At 49.9% G+C, this 20,374-nt stretch overlaps 2 protein-coding genes and 1 non-coding gene across 8 annotated transcripts in view; all 3 read right to left on the bottom strand.

The window, feature by feature from the left end:
• The window catches only part of RAB11FIP4 (RAB11 family interacting protein 4), a 117,024-nt gene extending 114,952 nt beyond the window's left edge, over positions 1-2,072 (bottom strand). The window contains exon 1 of the mRNA XM_041725033.1: positions 1,899-2,072. Within this exon, the coding sequence (XP_041580967.1) occupies positions 1,899-2,057 (159 nt within the window). The 5' untranslated portion in view covers positions 2,058-2,072. The remainder of the gene's footprint in view (positions 1-1,898) is intronic.
• Positions 2,073-12,754: 10,682 nt separating this feature from the next.
• Positions 12,755-12,861, bottom strand: LOC121474411. Its single transcript, XR_005983400.1, has one exon. It is a non-coding gene; the product is annotated as a U6 spliceosomal RNA (small nuclear RNA).
• A 2,660-nt stretch (positions 12,862-15,521) lies between these two features.
• NF1 (neurofibromin 1) overlaps positions 15,522-20,374 on the bottom strand; it is a 265,517-nt gene continuing 260,664 nt past the window's right edge. For all 6 annotated transcript variants that reach the window (XM_041726981.1, XM_041726978.1, XM_041726976.1 and 3 more), the window contains one exon: positions 15,522-19,190. In XM_041726981.1, coding sequence (XP_041582915.1) covers positions 19,048-19,190 — 143 coding nt within the window. In that variant the 3' untranslated portion in view covers positions 15,522-19,047. The remainder of the gene's footprint in view (positions 19,191-20,374) is intronic.

Here is a 20,374-nt window from a genome sequence, read left to right as displayed (position 1 = left end):
TCTCATTTTATGAGGGAGATCTACATATAAGCATAGAAATAGTTCTGGAAGGATGTGACCAAGGTGTTACAGCAGATCTGCCTGGGAGATGGAACATAATACTTTTATTTTTGCTTGCCCATATTTCTAACTTCCTACAGTGATTATAAACTGCTTCTGTAATAATATAAGATGATGCTGTCAAAGGAAAGAAATCACTAACCTTTCTCCAGGATTGAGGGGAATCCTGGTTTGGCAGAGGTTTCTAAGAAAGATCCTTGGGGGTTTTGGTGGCCATAAAGTCAATATGAAAGAAAAGTGTGGTACACCACGCAAAAGGCAGCCTCACCTTGAATCACCTGCATGTGTGTCAGCTGCTGGGGTTGGAGCCATCCCTGGGTGGGGGGGTGCTCCTGACTCAGGGCCTCTGTGTTATTACTAGGGCGGCTCCACCGCCATAAGCCACAGATTTGGCCCCTCTGCCAGGTCATATGGAAATGGCTGGCGCTTCAGGAATAGAGGGTATTCGACCCAGAGAAGTAAAGATGGGAAGGAGTGGATGGGAAGCAGTAAAGGGGACAGGAGTGCTCTTTTCAAATATTTAAAGCCTGTCACATAGAAGAGAGACCCAGGAGAGTCCCTTTGCAGAATCGCGCCGACTATGTAACAAACAGGTTTGGCTCTGAGAGTGCAGGAGGGAGAAGGTTCTAACAACAGCAGCTATCCACCTCGGGAGTAAAGTGAGGACACTTGCTGGGGGCTCAGGTGGTTTCCTGCACAGATTGCTGGAAGAACTGCTTTGCTGTTCTGGAACTCCAGGTTCTAGCAGAGCGAGGCAGGTGCTGTGCCTTGTGTCCCGTGTGCTGGGGCTCTCCCTATGCTAAGGGGCTGCTCAGCTGATCTCAGAGGGAGCCACTGGTGAGGGTGAGGGGCTTGGCTGGCCTTAGGGGAAGGAGAAGGATCATGATGGCTGCAGGAAGTGTGGGCTCCAACAGGAACCACAGCACTGAGTTTCCTGGGATGGGGAATCTGGGTTCTTAAACTTGATACCTGCCTCATCCTCTTCCACCTACTGCTCCCAAATCCTCGCCATGCCCAAGTGCTAAGGAGAGATGATCATCTATCATCTCCCCCTTGCCAGGTGACAGAGAGGCAAGGGTCCAACCTAACCACGTCAAGGTTTCTCCCACAATCCAGAATGCTAGGCCTGGGGTCCCCAGGGACAGAATGTGAACCACTGGCCCACCTGAGGCCCTCAGCCCCCCTGCTTCCCATGTGGAGCCTGAGGCCTTAGGTGGCCTTAACTCACTAGGAGAAAGCCCTGGGCGGGTCAGAGCGGGCAGTGACAGGAGGCTGGGGATGGATGCTCTCCTGCCAGGTGGGTCCCCTGCCTTTCCACCCAGACACAGTCACCAGTCCCCGTGCCCATGGCCATGGCCGAGGGGGCATTTACTGATATTCCTCTTCCCACCCCACTGGCAACACCCACCCTCTGATGCTTGCCCTGCTAACAACCAACGGAACTGCTTTCCCCAGACAGACGCGGGCCGACCGCAGGAGACACTGCTCGGCTGCCCTCCGCCAGCTTGGCCCTGGCTGGCCTGCCGCAGCTACCGGCGCCTGAGGCCTGCCCCGGGCCGTGAGGGGCCAGCACGTGTCACCCCCTTCCGAGTGCGTGCGCAGGGTGGGCGCTGCCAGGCCGCAGAGCGCTCCTCGTTGGCCCCCGACCCCGGCTGGGCCCAGCGGGGCGCCCCCCGCCCCCCCCCCCCGCGTCCTGGAATTCGGTTCCCACGCACCCAGGCGCCGGGGCTCCGCAGTGCAGTGCGGGGGAGGGGAGGTGGGCTGGGAGGGCCCTGGGCTGCCGCGGGCGCGGCGGGGGCGGCGGGTCCCAGCCCGGGGACGGCGCGCGGCGCCCTTACCTCCTCGCCCTGGCCGAAGCGCAGCCCCAGCGCCGCGACGCGCTCCACGCGCAGGAAGCCGTCGGGGTCGCGGCCGCACACCTCGAACACCTCGCGCAGGCGGCGCACGGAGCGCAGCAGAGCCGCGGGGGCGCCCGCCCAGCCCGCGCCGCCCGCCATCCGGCCGGCCCCGCGGCTAGCCCGAGCCCCGCGCCGCCCGCCGCGCCCGCCGCAGCCCGCCCCGCGCCGCCGCCGCCATCGCCGCCGCCCGCCGCCCGCCGCCCGCGCGCCGCCGCCACGCGCAGCCTCCGCCCGCCGGCGGCCGAGCCGTGTCAGCCGCGCCGCAGCCCCGCGCTCCGGGCGGGCGGGCGGGCGGGCGGGGAGGGGCGGCGGCGCGGAGGCTGCAGACAAAAGCCGCCGCGCTCCCCCGGGCCGGGCCGACCCCGCCCAGCCGCCTCAGCCGCCTCAGCCGCCTCGCTCTCCCGCGGGCCCCCGAAAACCGGAGGGGGGCGCGCGGCCGGCGCCCGGAAACCCCCCCGCACCGAGGCCCCGCCCTCTCGGCAAGGCAGAGGCGAGGCGAGGCGAGGCGCGGGGCCCGCGGCAGCCCCCGCGACCCCCCCGCCGCCCCCCCCCGCGGCCCTCGGCGCCCCCCCGCGGCCCTCGGCGCCCCGCCCCCCCGCGCCCCCCCGCGCCCCCCCGCGCCCCCCCCGCGGTCCTCCACGCCCCGCCCCCCGCGCCCCGCCCCGCGGCCCTCGACGCCCCGCCCCCCCGCGCCCCCCGCGCCCCCCGCGGTCCTCCACGCCCCGCCCCGCGGCCCTCGACGCCCCGCCCCCCCTGCGCCCCCCCGCGGTCCTCCACGCCCCGCCCCCGCGCCCCGCCCCGCGGCCCTCGGAGCCCCGCACCCCTGCGCCCCCCCCCCGCGGTCCTCCACGCCCGCCCCCCCGCGCCCCCCGACGCCCCGCCCCCCCGCGCCCCCCCCGCGGTCCTCGACGCCCCGCCCCGCTCCCCTGCGCCCCCCCCCCGCGGTCCTCGACGCCCCGCCCCCCGCGGCCCTCGGCGCCCCGCCCCCCCGCGCCCCCCCCGCGGTCCTCGACGCCCCGCCCCGCTCCCCTGCGCCCCCCCCGCGGTCCTCGACGCCCCGCCCCCCGCGCCCCCCCCGCGGTCCTCGACGCCCCGCCCCCCGCGCCCCCCCCGCGCCCCGCAGGCGCTGCGAGCCTCCGACGCGAGCGTGACTGTGACACTCGTCCGAGGACGCGGGGACCCAGAGAGGTGGACCTTCCTACCCTCGGCCGCCCAGCGCGTGAGACTCCGGGCCAGGCACACCTGGACGCTTCTGGACACTCGGGACCGAGGAGGTGGAGAGGAGGCCCGGGGCGGGCCGGAGGAAGGGAACACAAGGCAACTCGGTGTGCTTATTGCAGGGCCCAGGGACACCCAACAGCTCACTTAGGAAGGTTTCCACTCCCACCCTGAGTGGCAGCCCCGGAGGCCCCAGCCTCGTCCCCGAGGACCCACAGCACCTGCACACCCGGACCTGAGCCTCCCCCAGCTAGCACTCAGCCGAGCCTCCACCGGGGCTCCTATGCTGACCCCGAGGGCCGGGGCCCTGCAGGATCCCGCCTGTCCCCTCTCCCCCCTCCGCCTTGCTGTTTGGGCATGCCGGGCCCCTGTGGCTCCGGTTGTCCCCAACCCAAATGCAGGCCTCCGCTGAGTCCACTCCCGCTTAGCTTTCCCGCTCGCTCGGTCAAGAGAACTCACCCAGGAAGCCCTCCCTGATGGCACACATCTTGCCTGCTAGTCTGAAGTACTGAGTTCAGTTGCCTTCGTCCAGATGCCTAGTTAGTTGTATAATTCTGAGGCGGAGGGGTGCCCATCTCCCCCAGCATGCTGGAAAACCCATCAGGACAGATGTGTCTTCAGCATCTTCTTGTCCCCCATCTCCAGCCAAGGGTGGGTCCCTAGGAAGCCCCAGCCCAGTACCTACGGGAGCCAAGAGCAGGGTGGAGACCCAGGCAGGGGGTCTGGAGTGGGCGGTGAGGAACCTCTCTTCCCTGGCCTCTGGTCTTCCTGCTCAGCTTTGAATGGGGCTACATGTGGCTTCTGGAATACTGGGCCACATTCTTCCTCTGTGCAGCCCCAGTTCCAGGGGTGGGTGTGGCCTTTATCTGCCCTCCCCACCCCCTTGATACTTGAATTCCTCTGCAAGCCCCTCCTGAGAAGAGAGGCTTGGGAGTTTGAGGATTGGAGCGTTCAAGATGCAGTGAAAGTCCAAACTGGGAGGTCATGGGGTAGGGTTAGAGGTTGGGGATGGGGCTGGTTCTGGGAAGAGTGTGGGCTTCTGTGCCAGCTGGATGCTCCTCAGCAAGATACTTTGAGTCTCAGTTTCCATGTCTGTACAATGGGGGTAATGCAGTACCTGCTGCAGAGTACAGTACAGTACCTGCTGTAGGCCAAAGATTAGCACTAACCTGTGCATATTAGCTGCAGGAGGTCCAGTGAGCCTGCGGGCAGGGAGGTAGGCGTATAGCAGCTGGGGCTGCTGCCTGCCCCTGGAACCCTCTTGTGAGTTCGTCCAAGTCCGCCTGCCCATTTTCTCTCACCAAAGAGGCTCACCCAGAAAGGAGATGAACAGGAGCTGGGGCTATTGTCTGTGGGAAGCTGCAGAAATGGCTGTCAGAGCCCTTTCTGGCATCACATCCCCTAACTGGGGGACCAGGAAACGCAGACACCTCACCCAGTTCAGCTGGGGTGCAGGGGTGGGGGGCTCAGATCTGAGCATGAACAAATCCCAGGTGAACCAAGCCCAAAGCCCACAGTCAGATTTGTGGTTCTTCTCCTCAAAGACAAGGTCACACCAAATTCAAAAGCTCCTTTTCTCAGGGGAGCCCTCCCTGACCCTTGACTCTCCTCAACCAGTGTCCGTCTGCAGCTTTACCTCCGTTGGGTGATGGTTTGATGGACGCCTGCCTCCGCCACCTGAGGACTGGGTCTGTGGCTCAGCACTGTCACTGGGGCCAGCAAGACGTTGCAGGCATGCCCTCTGTGTTGTCACATTCCTTCTGTCAAGTGCCTATTTGTAGGGGCATGCTGGGGGGACAGAAAAAAAGAGCAGCTACAGTCCTGTCCTTGCCAAATTGATAACTGGGCAGTCATGACACATGTGACCTGCACTGAGGGCCCAGACTAGGAGACCCCGGGTGGCTGGAGGCAGACCTGGGACCAGAGTCCCAGAGCTCCCAAGTCCTTGGTCAAAGAGCTCCAAGTGCAGCTCCAGCAGCTCCGGCAAGAGAGTAGCCGTGCCAGAGCTGGAACCTCAGAGTGGAGGGGCTTGCCCCAGGGGAGCATGAGGCCCCTTTGGGGGAGCAGTGAGCAAGAAGACTCAGAGCCTCTCTCCTCTCCTCCCCTTCTTCCAGGTGACCCAATTCCCCAGGTGATTTTCAACAGCTGCCTCACCAAGCACATCTGGGAAATACACATGGAAGGAACAATGGGATTCCAGCCCATTCTCTAGGGAGAAGCCTCAACAGGCTTCAGCCTCTCCCATCTCCAGTCTCTTCTCACCCCTGTCCTGGAGCATCCCAGCTTCCTCCTGCCTCCCTCTGCTTGGGGTGCCTCCTCAATCCTACTCCTCCCCCAAGCCACTTCCTTTGGCCAACTCCTGTTCTTCCAGATTCCCTGGAAGTGGCATGGTACCTCTTGCAGGAAACCTTCCCTGACTATACCCTCCCTCATCTTGACCGCTTCTCCCCTCTACTCCTGTAGCATTCTGTACAGACAGGTGACACATACAGACTGTGGAGCCACCCTGTCAATGGGGATAAGGCTGTCATGAGGGTCAGGTGGGTTAATATATGTAAATGTCAGTGCCCAGGTAGTAAGTGACTGTCCTTGTGTCTTCTCCTGTTATCACAAGAGCAGTTGGGAATGGGTATGAAAGGTCCTTGAGGGCAGGGACTGTGTCCTTTCTCGATTCTCTAGCTCCCAGCTCCTAGCACAGTGCCCAACACACACAATCCAGGTCTGTGAAGGAATTAAGGAAGGAATGGGCAAATGTGGTAGGCTGGAAATGCCTCCTGAGGATATTCGTGTCCTAATCCCGGGACCTGTGAATGTTCCTCTACTGAAACAAGAGTCTTTGCACGTGTGATTAAGGATCTGAACATAGGGAGATTATCCGTGTTATCTAGGTGAGCTCTAAAAACAGTCACAGGGTAGCCCTGGTGGCTCAGCGGTTTAGCGCCTGCCTTCAGCCCAGGGCGTGATCCTGGAGACCTGGGATCAAGTCCCATGTCAGGCTCCCTGCATGGAGCCTGCTTTTCCCTCTGCTTGTGTCTCTGCCTCTCTCTCTCTCTCTGTCTCTCATGAATAAATAAATAAAATCTTAAAATAAATAAAAACAGTCACACATATACTATAAGAAAGAGGCATCCCACTCTTGGTTTTTGCTTAGGGTTGCACTCTCAAGTGAATTAAAAAAAAAAAAATCTAAAAAAAAAAAAAAGGGCAGAGAGAAATCTGACAGAAATGGAGGAGGAGACAACATGACCACATGGGGCAGAGATCAGAGTGAGGCAGCAGCCAGAAGCCAAGGAATGCCAGCAGCCACTGGAAGCTGAAAAGAAGAAGAAAATCTTCCCTAGAGCCTCCAGGGTGAACATGGCCCTTGATTTTCAGATTTCTGGCCTCTAGAACTGTAAAAGAATAAATTTCTATTGTTTTAAGCCCTTCAACTTGTGACAGTTTGTTACAGTCATCACAGGACCCTCATACATGTACGAATATCACAGGGAAGTTATTAAAAATGATGAAGAGCCAGTTGGGATTTCCGAACAGCTGAGCTGGACAGCCAGTTCTGCTCTTTTAGCCCTATGATTCCACCCAACTTCGCTTCTCTGAGCCTCAGTGTCCCTGTCTGTGGAGTAGGGAGAGCAGTCCCTACCTCGCAGAGGTCCTGCACGTAATGAGAAAATGACCGTAGCAGGCCCCGTGTGTGTGCGGTGCCCAGTGTAGTGGCTGGTATGTGCAGGCGGGTACGTGTGTCAGCATGGAGAGCTTTGGAACCAATCCGAAAGGGGGAGGCATTTCTGATTTTCATGTAGGGGGCCTGGACTTCATCGTCCATGTTGCATGGAAATGGGGCAGGGTCCAGTTTCTTCTTGCTCACAATCTGCTGTTTTGTTTTTTAACCATGAATGATTATCCCTTTGAAGATGAGGAAAGTGGTGTGAACTCATGTGCTTTCTTCACCTGTCCTAAAATATGCTTGGTCAGCAGAGACAGAGCACCCATGTGCTTGTAGAAGCAGCCGGCACTGCCTGGATGCCAAGGATGGGGCATCTGGGTGAGCAGGGCATCTACAGACCTATAGCCAGTCTTTCCTAGTTGAGAGAGGTGCCCAGGAGGCTGGTGGTTTCTCTCACTGGGGGTGCCCACAGAGAACCTTCTCTGATCCTCAGAAGGGAGCAGGCCCAACCGATTGCTAACCTTCCTTCTAGGATTCTAGGAAGAGTGCCAAACCTTACTTATTCTTCCCTGCTGAGTTCCCAGTCCTGTCACCAGCGGCAGAAATGGCTCCTAGAAGTGGCTTCCAGCCAGGAACCCAGGGCAGCAGCTCCGGGTTCCTCTGGGGTTGGGCAGTGTCTCCATCAGCAGGTCTCACCTTCCAGAAGTCCACTCCCCACAGAGCCGCACATTGCCGGCTTCCAGCGCTCTCTGCTGCCCTCTTCTGCAGAAGAAACTCCCAGGTCCTCAGAGTGGGTGCCAAACAGGCCCATGGCCTTGACAGTCTGACCCCAGTGGGACACTCTGTTCTGTAAGGTGGCTGGACAGTCACGCCATCTCCCACACTGTCCACTTATCGAGCATGGGCCTTGACTCCAAGATGTCAACTCAACATCGATGAGTCAATCGATGAAATGCCTGGCTTGTCTCGAGCATGCTGTTCCCTCTGTCTGGATTGTCCTACATCTTCTCGTCTCTGCAGCCATCCCTCAGATGCCATCTCCTCCAAGAAGTCTTCCCTGAGTGAGTTTCCCTCACCGCTCTGCTCTTACAGAATTCCATGCAGATTTCCCTAGAGTGTTTTCATGGTGCTTGGTGATGCCCTGCCCACATACTGCGCTTTCCCCGGCCAGGACACCAGGCCCTCTGTGTCTCTGCTCTTCGGGACTTCAAGACCGAAGGTACCATTCCAAGACCAAGAAAGGAGAGTGGGCATCAATGTCAGGGCCCTGCTCTCATCCAGTGTGATTGTGCGCATGTCCATTCCGGGATCCAGTGTACCTGTGTATGCACACACATACACATACACATACCTTTAAAATCCAGATGAAGGGGATCCCTGGGTGGCGCAGCGGTTTGGCGCCTGCCTTTGGCCCAGGTCGCGATCCTGGAGACCCAGGATCAAATCCCACGTCAGGTTCCCGGTGCATGGAGCCTGCTTCGCCCTCTGCCTATGTCTCTGCCTCTCTCTCTCTCTCTCTCTCTCTGTATGACTATCATAAATAAAAATTTAAAAAAAATAAAATCCAGATGAATACATTTTACTGGAAGTAAAGCTATCTTCGGAAGCTATCTTCCTTGGTGACCTTGCTGACACTGACAGGGGTACCTTTGGATCTACTTTATTCTTCCTCAGCAAGCCCCTTTCTCTGGCCTCTGTAACACCAGCAACCCCTTACTGAGGCCTACCACACGCCAGGCACTATGCCAGGGCCTCTCTGCGAACCAACTCTGTTGTCTCCAACAGCTCCATCTTTGGGTGAGGGAAGTGAGGCACAGAGAGTTGATATAATTTGCTCAAAGTCACAGAGCTTGAATCCAAGCTGTCTGGCTCCAGGAGCCCTCTCTCTGTGAGGCCTGGCTTTCCCCCCGGCTTCATCTTCTGACAGCACCCATCTCTCTGTCTTCACTGCCCCCCCAGCAAGGTGTGCTCGAGTGTCTATGTGTCTTTGCTGAGGAATTATACAGAGCCGATGAGTCCCAGGGCCCTTCGTCTCGCAGAACACACAGGCTCCTTGGTCCAGCTGGGCATCACAGCCTGGCCAGCGCCAGTGGCTGCCACCTGTGGACCTCCTCTGACTCCCAGTAGGCTGGCCTGTATTCTATACTGTTGGGAGCCTGGCCGGCCCATCCTGGGCTTCTGCTGCTTTCTGTGGGAGGTGTGTGATAGAAAGGCTAAGAGTATAGGTTTCAGAATCAGAGGGCTTGGGATCCTCATCTGGCTCCGCCACTTAGAAGCCATGTGACCTTGACCCAAGTGACTTAACCTCAGTGTTCTTATCTGTAAAACAGGGATAATCCTATCTGCCTCACAGAGTTGTAAAGACAAAATAAGATCATGTGTACCTTCCCACCTCAACATTCTCACAAAATACTGGTGTAAACACAGACTAATGTTTGGTGCACATAGTGCTTTCCATCGGTTGACTCTATAGTTATTCATCTTGGAGTTGGGACTCACGTCACAAGATACCTCAATTATATATTTTTTAAAGATTTAATTATTGATTTAGGGAGGGGAGGGGCAGAGAGAGATGGAGAGATAGTCCCAGGCAGATTCCTCACTGAACGTGGAGCCAGACATGAGGCACAATCCCACAACCCCGAGATCACAGCCTGAACAGGAACCAAGAGTCAGTAGCCCAATCGACTGCACCACCTAGGCACCCCACAAGATGCCTGGGATATTTACAAGGACTCAATAAATGGGTAAATAGCAGGCAGTGTTACTGTGCTAATTATTAGTCCCCCCCCCCCACGAGCCCCTCCCTCTAGGGTATCATACATTCTGCCCTGTGGAACTCAAAAGTAGTCATGTGTGATGAGCTTCAGCCGGTGAAATGTGGAAGAAGTGTTACTCATGGATAGACTTACGGGCCAAGCATGGTTCTCCATGTCTCCTTGCTCCTGCCTTGGGATTGGCAATGTCCTGGATAGATGCTGCTTGTCAGCCTTTATCATGGGGTAAAGGTGAGATGGGGGTGAGGTAGGGCCATTTGTTACTGAAGGGTAACTGGCCCACCCTGAATGACATAGGAGGAGGGATCCTGGTTATCCCAAAGTCCCGATGACCAGAGAGCCAGAGACTGTCAGGATGGGAGACACTCTCCTGACAACTCCTTTGATCCAAGCTCACTCCTTGATCATTGGGAAACCCAAAGTGTCAAGAGGGAAAGCAAGTGCCCAAGATCACAAACCTTTTTGGCGGCAGAGACGGGACCACGGTGTAGGTGGCCTCCCGGCCCCCATTTGTGCTCCTTTCCACACGGATGTGTTGGGGCAGGAAGTGGGGCAGGTGATCCTGCAGTGCCTGATGTAGAATCTTGGGTGTTAGGCTAAAGCCCCAGCTACCGATTCTGCCACCCTTGCCCGAGAAGCTTAAAGACTTCGGGCGCCCCGGTGGCTCAGTGGTTGAGTGCCTGCCTTCCACCAGGGCATGGCCCCGGGGGTTGAGTCCCAAGTCGGGCTCCCTGCATGGAGCCTGCTTCTCCCTCTGCCTGTGTCTCTACCTTTCTCTCTCTTTCTCTGTGTCTCTTATGAATAAAATTTTTAAAATCTTAAAAAAAAAAAAAGATTAGCTTAAAGACCAAAAAAACCATAAATCAAAGGTGTCCGTGTTTTGCCGAACACAGATTTGGGAGAGGTGTGGGGGCTGGGAGCTGGGCTGGGCCAGCCGAGATCACTGAGATTTAGGGACATGTATATGTATAAATATAAATTTATAAATTTATAAATAAATTACAAATAAATTTATAAATTTATGTATAAATATATAAACATAATTTGGGATCAGCCCTCATATGAGGCTTTTTAACTCTTGATTCTTTTTTTTTTTTTTTTAAGATTTTATTCATTCATTCATGAGAGACACAGAGAGAGAGGCGGAGACACAGGCAGAGGGAGAAGCAGGCTCCCTGCAGGGAAACTGATGTGGGACTCCATCCCGGGACCCCGGGATCACATCCTGAGCCAAAGGCAGATGCTCAACCGCTGAACCACCCCATCTTCAAACCTATTTTTAAAAACAGATTTATCTATCTGAGAGAGAGAGCAAACACGAGCTGGGGGAGAGAATACTCAAGCAGACTCCCCCCTGAGCATGGAGGTGGGGGGCTCCATCCCAGGACCCCAAGATCATGACCCAAGCCAAAATCAAGATCTGGCCTCTCAGCTGAGTCACCCAAGTGCCCCCTTTAAGCCCATTTAAAAAGGCTGCGCAAGGAGGTTCCGTCAGCTTTCAGAAAGTGCTGGATGAACGTAGATAATTTAGCCAACATTTTGGTTGTCTCCAGATGTTTTGATAAGTAACCCTTTGATGGAAGTCTTTGCACTGTGATCACTTATTCTTTCAGGCTAGGTTCCCAGATGCAATATAACTGGGGCAAACAGTGTGAACGTTTTTAGGGCTAGTGGTACAGAAAGATGAAGTACAAGAGTCCATCACGCTTCTCTCCTGACCACCACCAAGTATTAGATAGATCTTTGCTAATTTGACATGTGAAAATATTTGTTTCTATTGGCATTTTTTTTGTTTTGTTTACTAAGAGCTTTTTCACTGTATAGTGGTTAGCAAGGTACAGTATTTCCTTTCTATGGATCAGCCATTCATGTTCTTTACACATCCCCCCCCCCCCCTCCATGGGCCTCTTCTTTAAGTTGATTTTAATGAACGCTTTCTAATGAGAGCAATTTCCTGGTTTCCTGGCCTTTAAATTTCGGGCGTGAGTTCTTTGGACATGAGGACATTTTAAGCATAATCTTTAAGATTTCTTCCACTGCTTTTAGGTTTCCCTATTGTGAGAGTAATTGGTGTTCCTGGCTAACATTTCTAGCTGCCCTTCCAGACAGTGGAGAATAGCTTTTCTGACCTGTGTGATTTATTTTTGTGGAGTTGTGTGACAAGATCTGGCAGTGACTGTGAGCAGAAGTGATGGCACATCTGGCCTTGGGCATAGAATCGGTGAGCCCCCTCAGATGCTGGGCTGTCCAATCCAGTAGCTACATGTAACTATTTAAACAAAGTAGGGGAGTTCCTCAGTCTCAGCCACATTTCAAGTGTTCAACAGCCCCATGTGGCTGTGGCCACCATATTAGACAGTGTGTATATAGGACATTTCCATCATCCGAGGGAGAGACTGGGTGGGACTGCCTGAGCTCTCCCCCTCTGCTGTCTGACCAGACCTTTGCGGGGGGCGGGCGCCAGGCGCTCTTAAGCCCTAGAAATTGGATGAGCAGCGCCCCCTACCGACCAGTAGTGGACGTGTAGCGGGGTGGGAAACAGGCTTTTGTGGCTTTTACGTCAATGAAATTTGGGGGTTACCGGTGCTTTTCTGATGTACTTTTTAAACTATAGCATAATTAGGACCTTTATACTTTTTCCATTCTATCTAATTACCAGTCTAAAATACTTAAAAATCGCTGTATCACCTAGGAAGTTTCTAACTATATGTATATGTATATGTATGTGTGTGTGTGTGTGTGTGTATATACATACATACATACATACATATATATTTTTCCCCTAAGCCATGCTTTCTTGTTTACTCTCTGAGATGCACCCTAGAATCATTTGTTTGAATCTTTATTGGAAGTGCATTAAACCAATAACTTGGGAAGAATTGGCACTCTATATAATATTCAATTTTCCCACCCAAGACTGGTTTGTCTCTCCATTTACTCAGCTCATCTTTCAGACCGGGCCCCTCACATGTCTGCCTGCTGAGCAAGGCTATAGCAGACTGAATCAGCAGCAGAGAGAGGAAAATAAGGACAACACAATGATTTCCTTATAAAGCAAAAATAATTCCTCTCAAAGAATTCCCCCTCTCCCTACCCTTTTGGGATTGAAATGGCTTTTCCATTTTTTTTTTTTTTTTTAAAATATGGAACGCTTCACGAATTTGCGTGTCATCCTTGCGCAGGGGCCATGCTAATCTTCTCTGTATCGTTCCAATTTTAGTATATGTGCTGCCGAAGCGAGCACGGCTTTTCCATTTTTATAAAAACCTTTTTTTTAAAATTTTTGCTTTTTTCTAAATGCATGAGTTGACAAAATACACTTTGGAAATTTCCTTGATAGGTGAAATCTGAAAAATCTGGTAATAGTTTTCAACAGGACTTTATTACAGACATAGGTCATCTCCATTTTGGTAAGGATTTTTGCATTAGGATAGCTACTGTGAATGGGATCTTTCTGTCGATTACATCTATCTCTATAGTTCCCTGATAACATAGAGCCTTAAGCGTTATTCAGCAACCACGTGCTGAGTATCTTCAAGCAAGCACGGTAACTGGAGGGGAGTAGGAACAGTTGGTCACAATACTGTTAACCAGAAGCTGTTACAACCCAGACAAAGAAGGGCCTGAACAGAGCTCTTTCCAGGAGGTGCTGATGCTGGAGTTCATTTGTGAAAACAAGGGGTCCAATAAATGTTTCCTCCATAAATGAATGATGCTGCAAACTCAAAAAATAACTATTTTGTTAATGGAAAAAAACAAACAACTTTTTGTCTCCTATAGAATCCTAGATATAAGTATTGGGGGTGGTAGTGGTGTTTTTGCTTGAAGCACAGATTGCCTAATCCTTTCTGCCTTCCATCCACAGCTTATTTGATTGGTAAGGGAGCAGCATCCCTTGTCATCAATTTCTCATTGTACTCTGACTTTGGGCCAGACTTAAAGACACAAGGAAGGGAATCCCTGGGTGGCTCAGTGGTTTAGCACCTGCCTTTGGCCCAGGGCGTGATCCTAGAGTCCTGGGATCGAATCCCACATCAGGCTCCCTGCTTGGAGCCTGCTTCTCCCTCTGCCTGTGTCTCTGCCTCTCTCTCCTCTTTCATGAATAAATAAATCTTAAACAAAAAAGAAAAGATACAGAGAACCCCTATTTTTGCTGTTCTGGAGCTAAGGCATGTTTTTATGGAGTTAAAGTGTAGAAAGTTAGGGTGCATTCCCCGAAGTGGAAAAAATGAAATTGAGTGAATCCCTTTTCTAGTGTGCTGCTTCCTGCCTAGATGCTGCTCTGCTGCCTGTGCTCCCTGGGCCAGGTCATTCCCAACCTCTGTTGCCTTCTCAATGTAACCTTACTTTCAGCTGCTCACTAGACATAACCCTACCAGGACACACAGAATTCTTGATCATTTCTCAAATCCCTGAGGGTGTCCCAGAGAGTAAGAGTCTGTGCAGACAAAACATGGGCATGGGATCCCGCAAAAGATAAATAATATGGTCCATGTCCTCAAGGAGCTTATTGTCAAGGGATGGGGAGGTGTGGCCCAAAGGGTTATTACCCCAACAGCAACCCTAGTTTTGACTACCAGGCTTCAGGCCCCAGGGAAGACAGCTATCTGCACTATGCCTGGGCACCCAGCGCAATCACCTCAGCAGCTTTAAACTCTGTCTCTCCCAGTATCCTTGGAGTCTGCCCTTGCCTCAGAGTTTTGAGATGGGCCTAAAAAGTATTAGCAAGCTCTTCAGGCGAGGTACACCTGCTCTCAGTCTTCCCGTTAACAGACCAGCACTTGCCTCAGACCTGCAGGAATCTGTTTTGTGGTGTTTTAGTCTTTTATTTAATGCCAGACACTATTGTCCTCCTTAGGGCCAGCTCTGTCCTGCCTATGGAGCTTAGATTGGATTCTTTCTCCAGGTGGGAGTAGCTGACATAAGGGGGTAAATAGTAAAGCTCATAGCAGTGGAGCCAGGGAAAGTGTTTTCCAGTGTTTACACACGTAGTGTCATGGAAGAGTCCGTCGACGGAGAGCTGAAATATTGGAGAAACTGTGAGGTCTTAACATAGGCCCTCTGACTGCTCGACCTCGGGGTATCTTGGCATTTCTGATTAAGTGCTCAGGTTAAAAGAAGTCAAGACAGCTTATCCCAGAGAAGAGAGGCACCCTCAGCTCGGCAGGTGCTAAGAAAGCATTTGATGGAGTTCAGAACATAAAACCCCAAAATACGGCACCTTGGCATATTGAAGATTTTAAGCTGAAGGAGTCTGAGAAAATGGGGGAAGGCATGCATTCTGACATTGACCCTGCCCTTCTGCCCCGAAAACAGGGCAGAAAACCCTCCTGTGAGAGGCGTCCTCCCTGAGCCCAGAAAAAAGGAGCGTCCTTATCTCCAAACATAAGATAAAGGAGACATTGGGGCCTCGCTAAGTTTCCCAGGGTTGACTACACTTACCTCATACTCTTGGACCTATCATGTTCCTCCACGATTGCCCACTCTTCATCACACCTAGCACAGCAGCTCTCAGTGTTTGAATGGTTCGTCCGGGTCTTCATTTTCTTAGGAAGGCTCCTTGTCACGTCAAACTTGTACTGAATCAATCTGTGCTGTGTGCTTTTCTGTTGGGCTGTCCTTGTCGGTCTGATTTTCAGACCCAGCCAAGGACCCTAAAAGGCTCAAGGAAAGCTTTTTCCTCCCCTACACCTTTCACCAAAATTACTTTTAGTTTAGAAAGGTTCTGGAAATAGAAGGATCTTTCCCATGGAGGGGTTGGGGGAGGGAGGAGAACCCAAGGGGTCCTTAAAAGAAAGGGAATGGCCTGAATGTTTCAAAAGGTTAGGGAGAAGTGGGGGCGGGGGGAGTGAGAACACAGAGCTGAGGCATGTGAAGAAATTAAACCACTCCCCACATCTTAGAGCAGATTGAATTTACATTTTACTTAAAAAAAGGGGGGGAGTACATACACAGGGAGGAAGATGGGGTGGGGAACAGTGATCTGAAATGGAGTTCTACAGTTTTCCCCTACAATGATCGGTTCTGACTGTTGGGCAGTATCTCTCCTGCTGGCATACAATATTAACAAGGTCATAGACGAGGGAACTGCCAGAGTCTAGGCCCAGATGGAAAGGGGAGGAAGTTACCATATACAATGTAAGTTTACAATACACAGCATTTTCTTTAAATGAGGTGACGCAGTTGCAGGAAGAAGTTAACAATACTAACACGATAATAATCAAATTTTTGTTATCCATGTACAGCAACTAACTGCTTTACAAAAAAGCAAAATAATACAATATATCATCACATGTATTTACAGTGTAGTAAATATACTTTTCTGTCAAATTTTACACAAACTATTTACAGGTGAATATACTGCTTTAAAAAAAACTGTGTGGCTGACACGAAGAGTGAATTTTTGTGTAAGTCCATTGCATAACATTAAGACATGCCTCTTTATGCCTGGAGGGTTGGGAGGGGTGTAAAACAAAATGAGAACAAACAGAAAGTCAAAACAAACTGAAAAGCTCTAGAACCCACTAAGCAGGGAGGGAGGGCTGCCAGCTTCCATCCTGTGGGGGTGGCAGCTGACTGCACACCGTGGTGTCCTCAGCGCTGGGCTCAGGACCCGTGTGGGACTGGCACTCAGTAATGGGCAGGTGTTGGTCGTGTGGATGAGGGACAGAGCCTCACAGCTCTCCCCCAAAGCCAGTGAACTATGTTCTTCATGCTGGCAAACAGGGCACACCCCTGGGACTGGAGCAGTGATAAAACCAGGTGGGTTATGCACAACGAAAACGTAATGAGTTAATTACGTTTGCCTCTTTAAAAAATCAGGGGGTAACATCCACAAACCCCAAATTACTTCTACGTTCTTTACAGAACTTACATCAGATTATGCAAAATGGGAAACTTGCTCTGAGCTTCCGATTTCTTGGGTAGGTCATGGTATGAGGCCTAAAAGAGTGTTTTATTTCACAGGGGAAGCACAGTGATGAGACTTAACTCATGTTCACTTTAGTTACTTAGAAATCTAGATTTTCCTCAAAAAATCAAAGTTTTCTAAACAAGGTATCTTTTAAACCTTAGGAAGTTTTCCAATTTCTAGGATGTACTGATCAAAAGTATTTCTGCAGTTCAAAACAAGCTCAATTTTGATTTGTGCAACGCTGATCATTTCATGAGGTACTTCAAGTGAATTCATTCCATTCATTCCACTAGAGGGCAATAGTGAATAAATTTAAGAAATAGCATACCTTGGAAAACTTGTTATGGAAATATCACTTTTTTTTTTTCTTAACAGAAGACCTCTGGCAGTTTCCTTATTTCAATGGGAGAAGCAAAACAGCATAACAACACCCACCAACATGCACCAAGCCAACCAACAAAGAAGAAAAACATGGAACCACGATGATTACAGGCTCACATCTGCCTTTTATTCCAGGATGCAAGAAGCTGTGGTCCCTTCCCAGAAGCACTGGGCTGCAGGCATCCAAGACCCAATGGGCAGCTTGGCATTGGGATGTTAAGGATTTATTTGTGAACTCTGTTCTCGTCTCAGCATCCTTAGTCCTAGCTGTTCTGTTACAGAACTTTCTACTCTAATACAGCCTCTACAATCATTAAAAACCAAAGTTAAGTTAATTGCACCTGTCTTCAATATTTTCCAACAATTCTATGTCAAAAAAACTATTAATACTAAAGTTTTTCTCCTTTTATTTTGGCAAATGGTTCTTACTTTTCCCAGGCTGTAAACAAATTAAGAAAATTAAATTCTTGTTATTTCTGAATATCAAAAGCAATTTTATTTACATTAACATATTACATTGTTACTGTGTGGATAAATGTGAAATGTGTTATATTATTAAAATCAGAACACTTCAATGTACCATTATTTATTGATTTAGCTGTGGAATTTAATTTACTGAAATCCACTCATGAAATAGCACTACAGGAAGCTCCCCCTCCCCTAGGTATCTTTTCCCCTCCCAAAGCCATTACATCGTAACATATAAAGGGAACCTGGGAGTAGGGGGATAGTATCTTTTTTGTAATAAATATGGTTTAGATCTAAATTGGAACATCCAGATACTACTATTATGTTCACTGAAGTCAAATCAATTTGCATACTGCAGGTACCACAAAAAACTTGGATCTGCATTACTATGGAAATTCCAACACCATGATAAATCCATACCGTTCAATATAGCAGCAACTCTTAAGGTCCCCTATTGTCATCCTAACGCAGGCTGACCAGTCCTTTCACAGTGATTAAATGCAATTCTATCATATAGAACCCCAATGTTTTGCTAAAGAGATTCCTGATTTTTTTTTTTTGGAGGGGAGGGGAAGATTACAAGACACTTAAAATACATGTCATCAAAGAAATTTTTGATAATATACACCATACTCTGTGTTTCTGGGAAAATTATTAAACAAAATAACAGCATCAGCTACTCTAAAAGTCACGTACCATTCCATTTTGCTATGGAGCTAATGCAAACATCTATGAAAATTACCTTTGAGGAATAATTTTCAACACTTTGTTCACTGATTACCCTGCTCAGGATTATTTAGGAAAGAAGAGAAGGAGGGGGAAAACACATAATTACTATACTTAGTATAGTTTTGGCTTATAAAAACAAAAAAAACACAACTTTTAGCATAAAGATTAAAAGATAATCAACTGGAGAAAAAAATAAACTAGTTTGGATGACTGAGTTTGGATAAGGCCTCAGAACCCATCGCTTTAATTCAGTGACATTAAGATATATGTGGTTATGCTTATTTTCCTGTAATTATTGCTAATACTCAAGTGTTAGTACTTCTTAAGAACTCATTACAAAATACTAAATCCCTCCACCCCCCAAAGTACCTTGCCTGTGGCTTTATGGTGTGAAGTCGCTGAGGCTTGACCTCTATGGTTCCTTCAGTTTTGTAAGGTAAAAAAAAGTCCACAGCTAAAAGTCAGATTAAACATACTGGGGTTACAGTATTATTTCTCCCATACACTTCTATCTTGAAAAGTGTGTAAATAAGACTAACACTTTACTTTGTATGATGAAGAAGGGGAAAACATAGAAGGCAGAGAGCTCTGTGCAAATGGCTTTCATAGCTGGCCAGTGGTAGCAGTATTTGAGAATTCATCCTCTCTCACAATTGGGATGTTCTCAGTTCAAGCGTCCTGACCTCCCGCTTTCTTTGCAGTTGTTCTGAACACCTGCTTAAACTAGAAACACCAAAAGTAGAAGAAAAAAAAAAGTTAAAGAAAAAGCAGCATTAAATTTAGGCAATGCTTCCAAGAGTTGATCATCTGGCAACATGGCAGACTTGGATGGGCTCATTATAAAACATGAAGTGCAGCATCACAGCACGGTGGTGAAGGGGTCACTAGTGGAGAGCCCGTGTAAGTTAAGTCTGTTTGAAAAAGGAAAGAAAGAAAGCTTCACACGATCTTCTTAATGCTATTACGTTTGAAACTGCCAGCGCTTCTTTGCTTCTGCACTTGGCTTGCGGATCCATGGCGAGTCCGTCCACTGTTACAGTGCCCAGTGGTTGGGGAGAGTTCAACGTTCTCCTTGTCGATTCCTGGAGAGAAGCAGATCGGCTGGTTACTCTCTGTCCTCAGGAGTTAAGCTCCAGGACTGAGTCTCATGATGTGCATATGAGATACAACCTGGTGAATTGTTTTTTGCATATTTCAACAGTCAACTACTAGGATATTTACAAAGACCTTGTCACACAGAAAACATCACATTTTGTTAAGCAAAATTTGCTACCACAGCAGAAAAATAGCGTAAGAAAAAAATAAAAACAACTGAGAAGTTGCAAGGGAAAGCTAGAGGCAGGCAGGCTTGAGCTGAATGAAAGGCTAGCAGCCACCAGGGAAGACTAGAGCTCCTTCCTCCAACATCGTATCAGAAGCTTGCAGCAGAGGTCAGCTTCTAGCCACATATCCTTACTGTTACACACAGAATATACTCTCCCAGTTGTAGAAGGTACTGAAATCTGTCACTTCAAAGAAAGGAAGATATATATATATTTTTTAAAATCATAGTGCCTGTCCCAAAGGAACTCAAATATTTACTGAGAAAATAATACATGACAAAGGTTATCCTGTAGAATCTTTGCTTTAGCGTTTTCAACTATGAAAAATCCCTTCATGTTCTGCACCTAAAACAGATGCCATTCATTTCTTTCATGGAGGAGATTTAACCTTCCTAAGTAACCAGAAGTAAAAAACAAGATATTTTCTGCCCATCAGATTAGTAGAGTTTACAAATAAGATAGGTAACAGAATAGTGGTTACCCTGGGGAAATATGACTGGAAGAGGACAGGTGGGTGGTTCCTTGGAGTGCTGGTGATGTTTTATTTCTTAATCTAGATGTTGGATTTTTTAATGTTTACTTCTTAAAAGGTCACTAGATTGTAAACTTGATCTGTGTCCTTTTCTGTTACACTTCAATAAAATTTACCCAAATAATTACTGATTATACCCACCTGTGGCATGACTTGGTGGGAGAGCAGAAAGCTGGAGAGCATCTTAGCAATTTGTATCAAAATATAAAGTACTGGCTGATATTTACTGATAAAGAAAGATGACTCTAATTTTGAAGTAGGGGGAAAAAAAATTTCAAATACAGGAAAAAAAAAGGACAGGAAAACATTTGCCAAATTTGTTACTTCTGGGTGGTGTTAATTCAAGTAATTTTTACTTTATTCTTACCATATCATTTGAATTTTAAAATAAACAGGAAATTTGAGAAAGGAA

The sequence above is a fragment of the Vulpes lagopus genome, chromosome 12 (assembly GCF_018345385.1).
Source record: "Vulpes lagopus strain Blue_001 chromosome 12, ASM1834538v1, whole genome shotgun sequence".
Lineage (NCBI taxonomy): Eukaryota > Metazoa > Chordata > Mammalia > Carnivora > Canidae > Vulpes > Vulpes lagopus.
The sequence above is the reverse complement of the archived record's forward strand: the minus strand, read 5'-3'. Positions and strand labels throughout refer to the sequence as shown.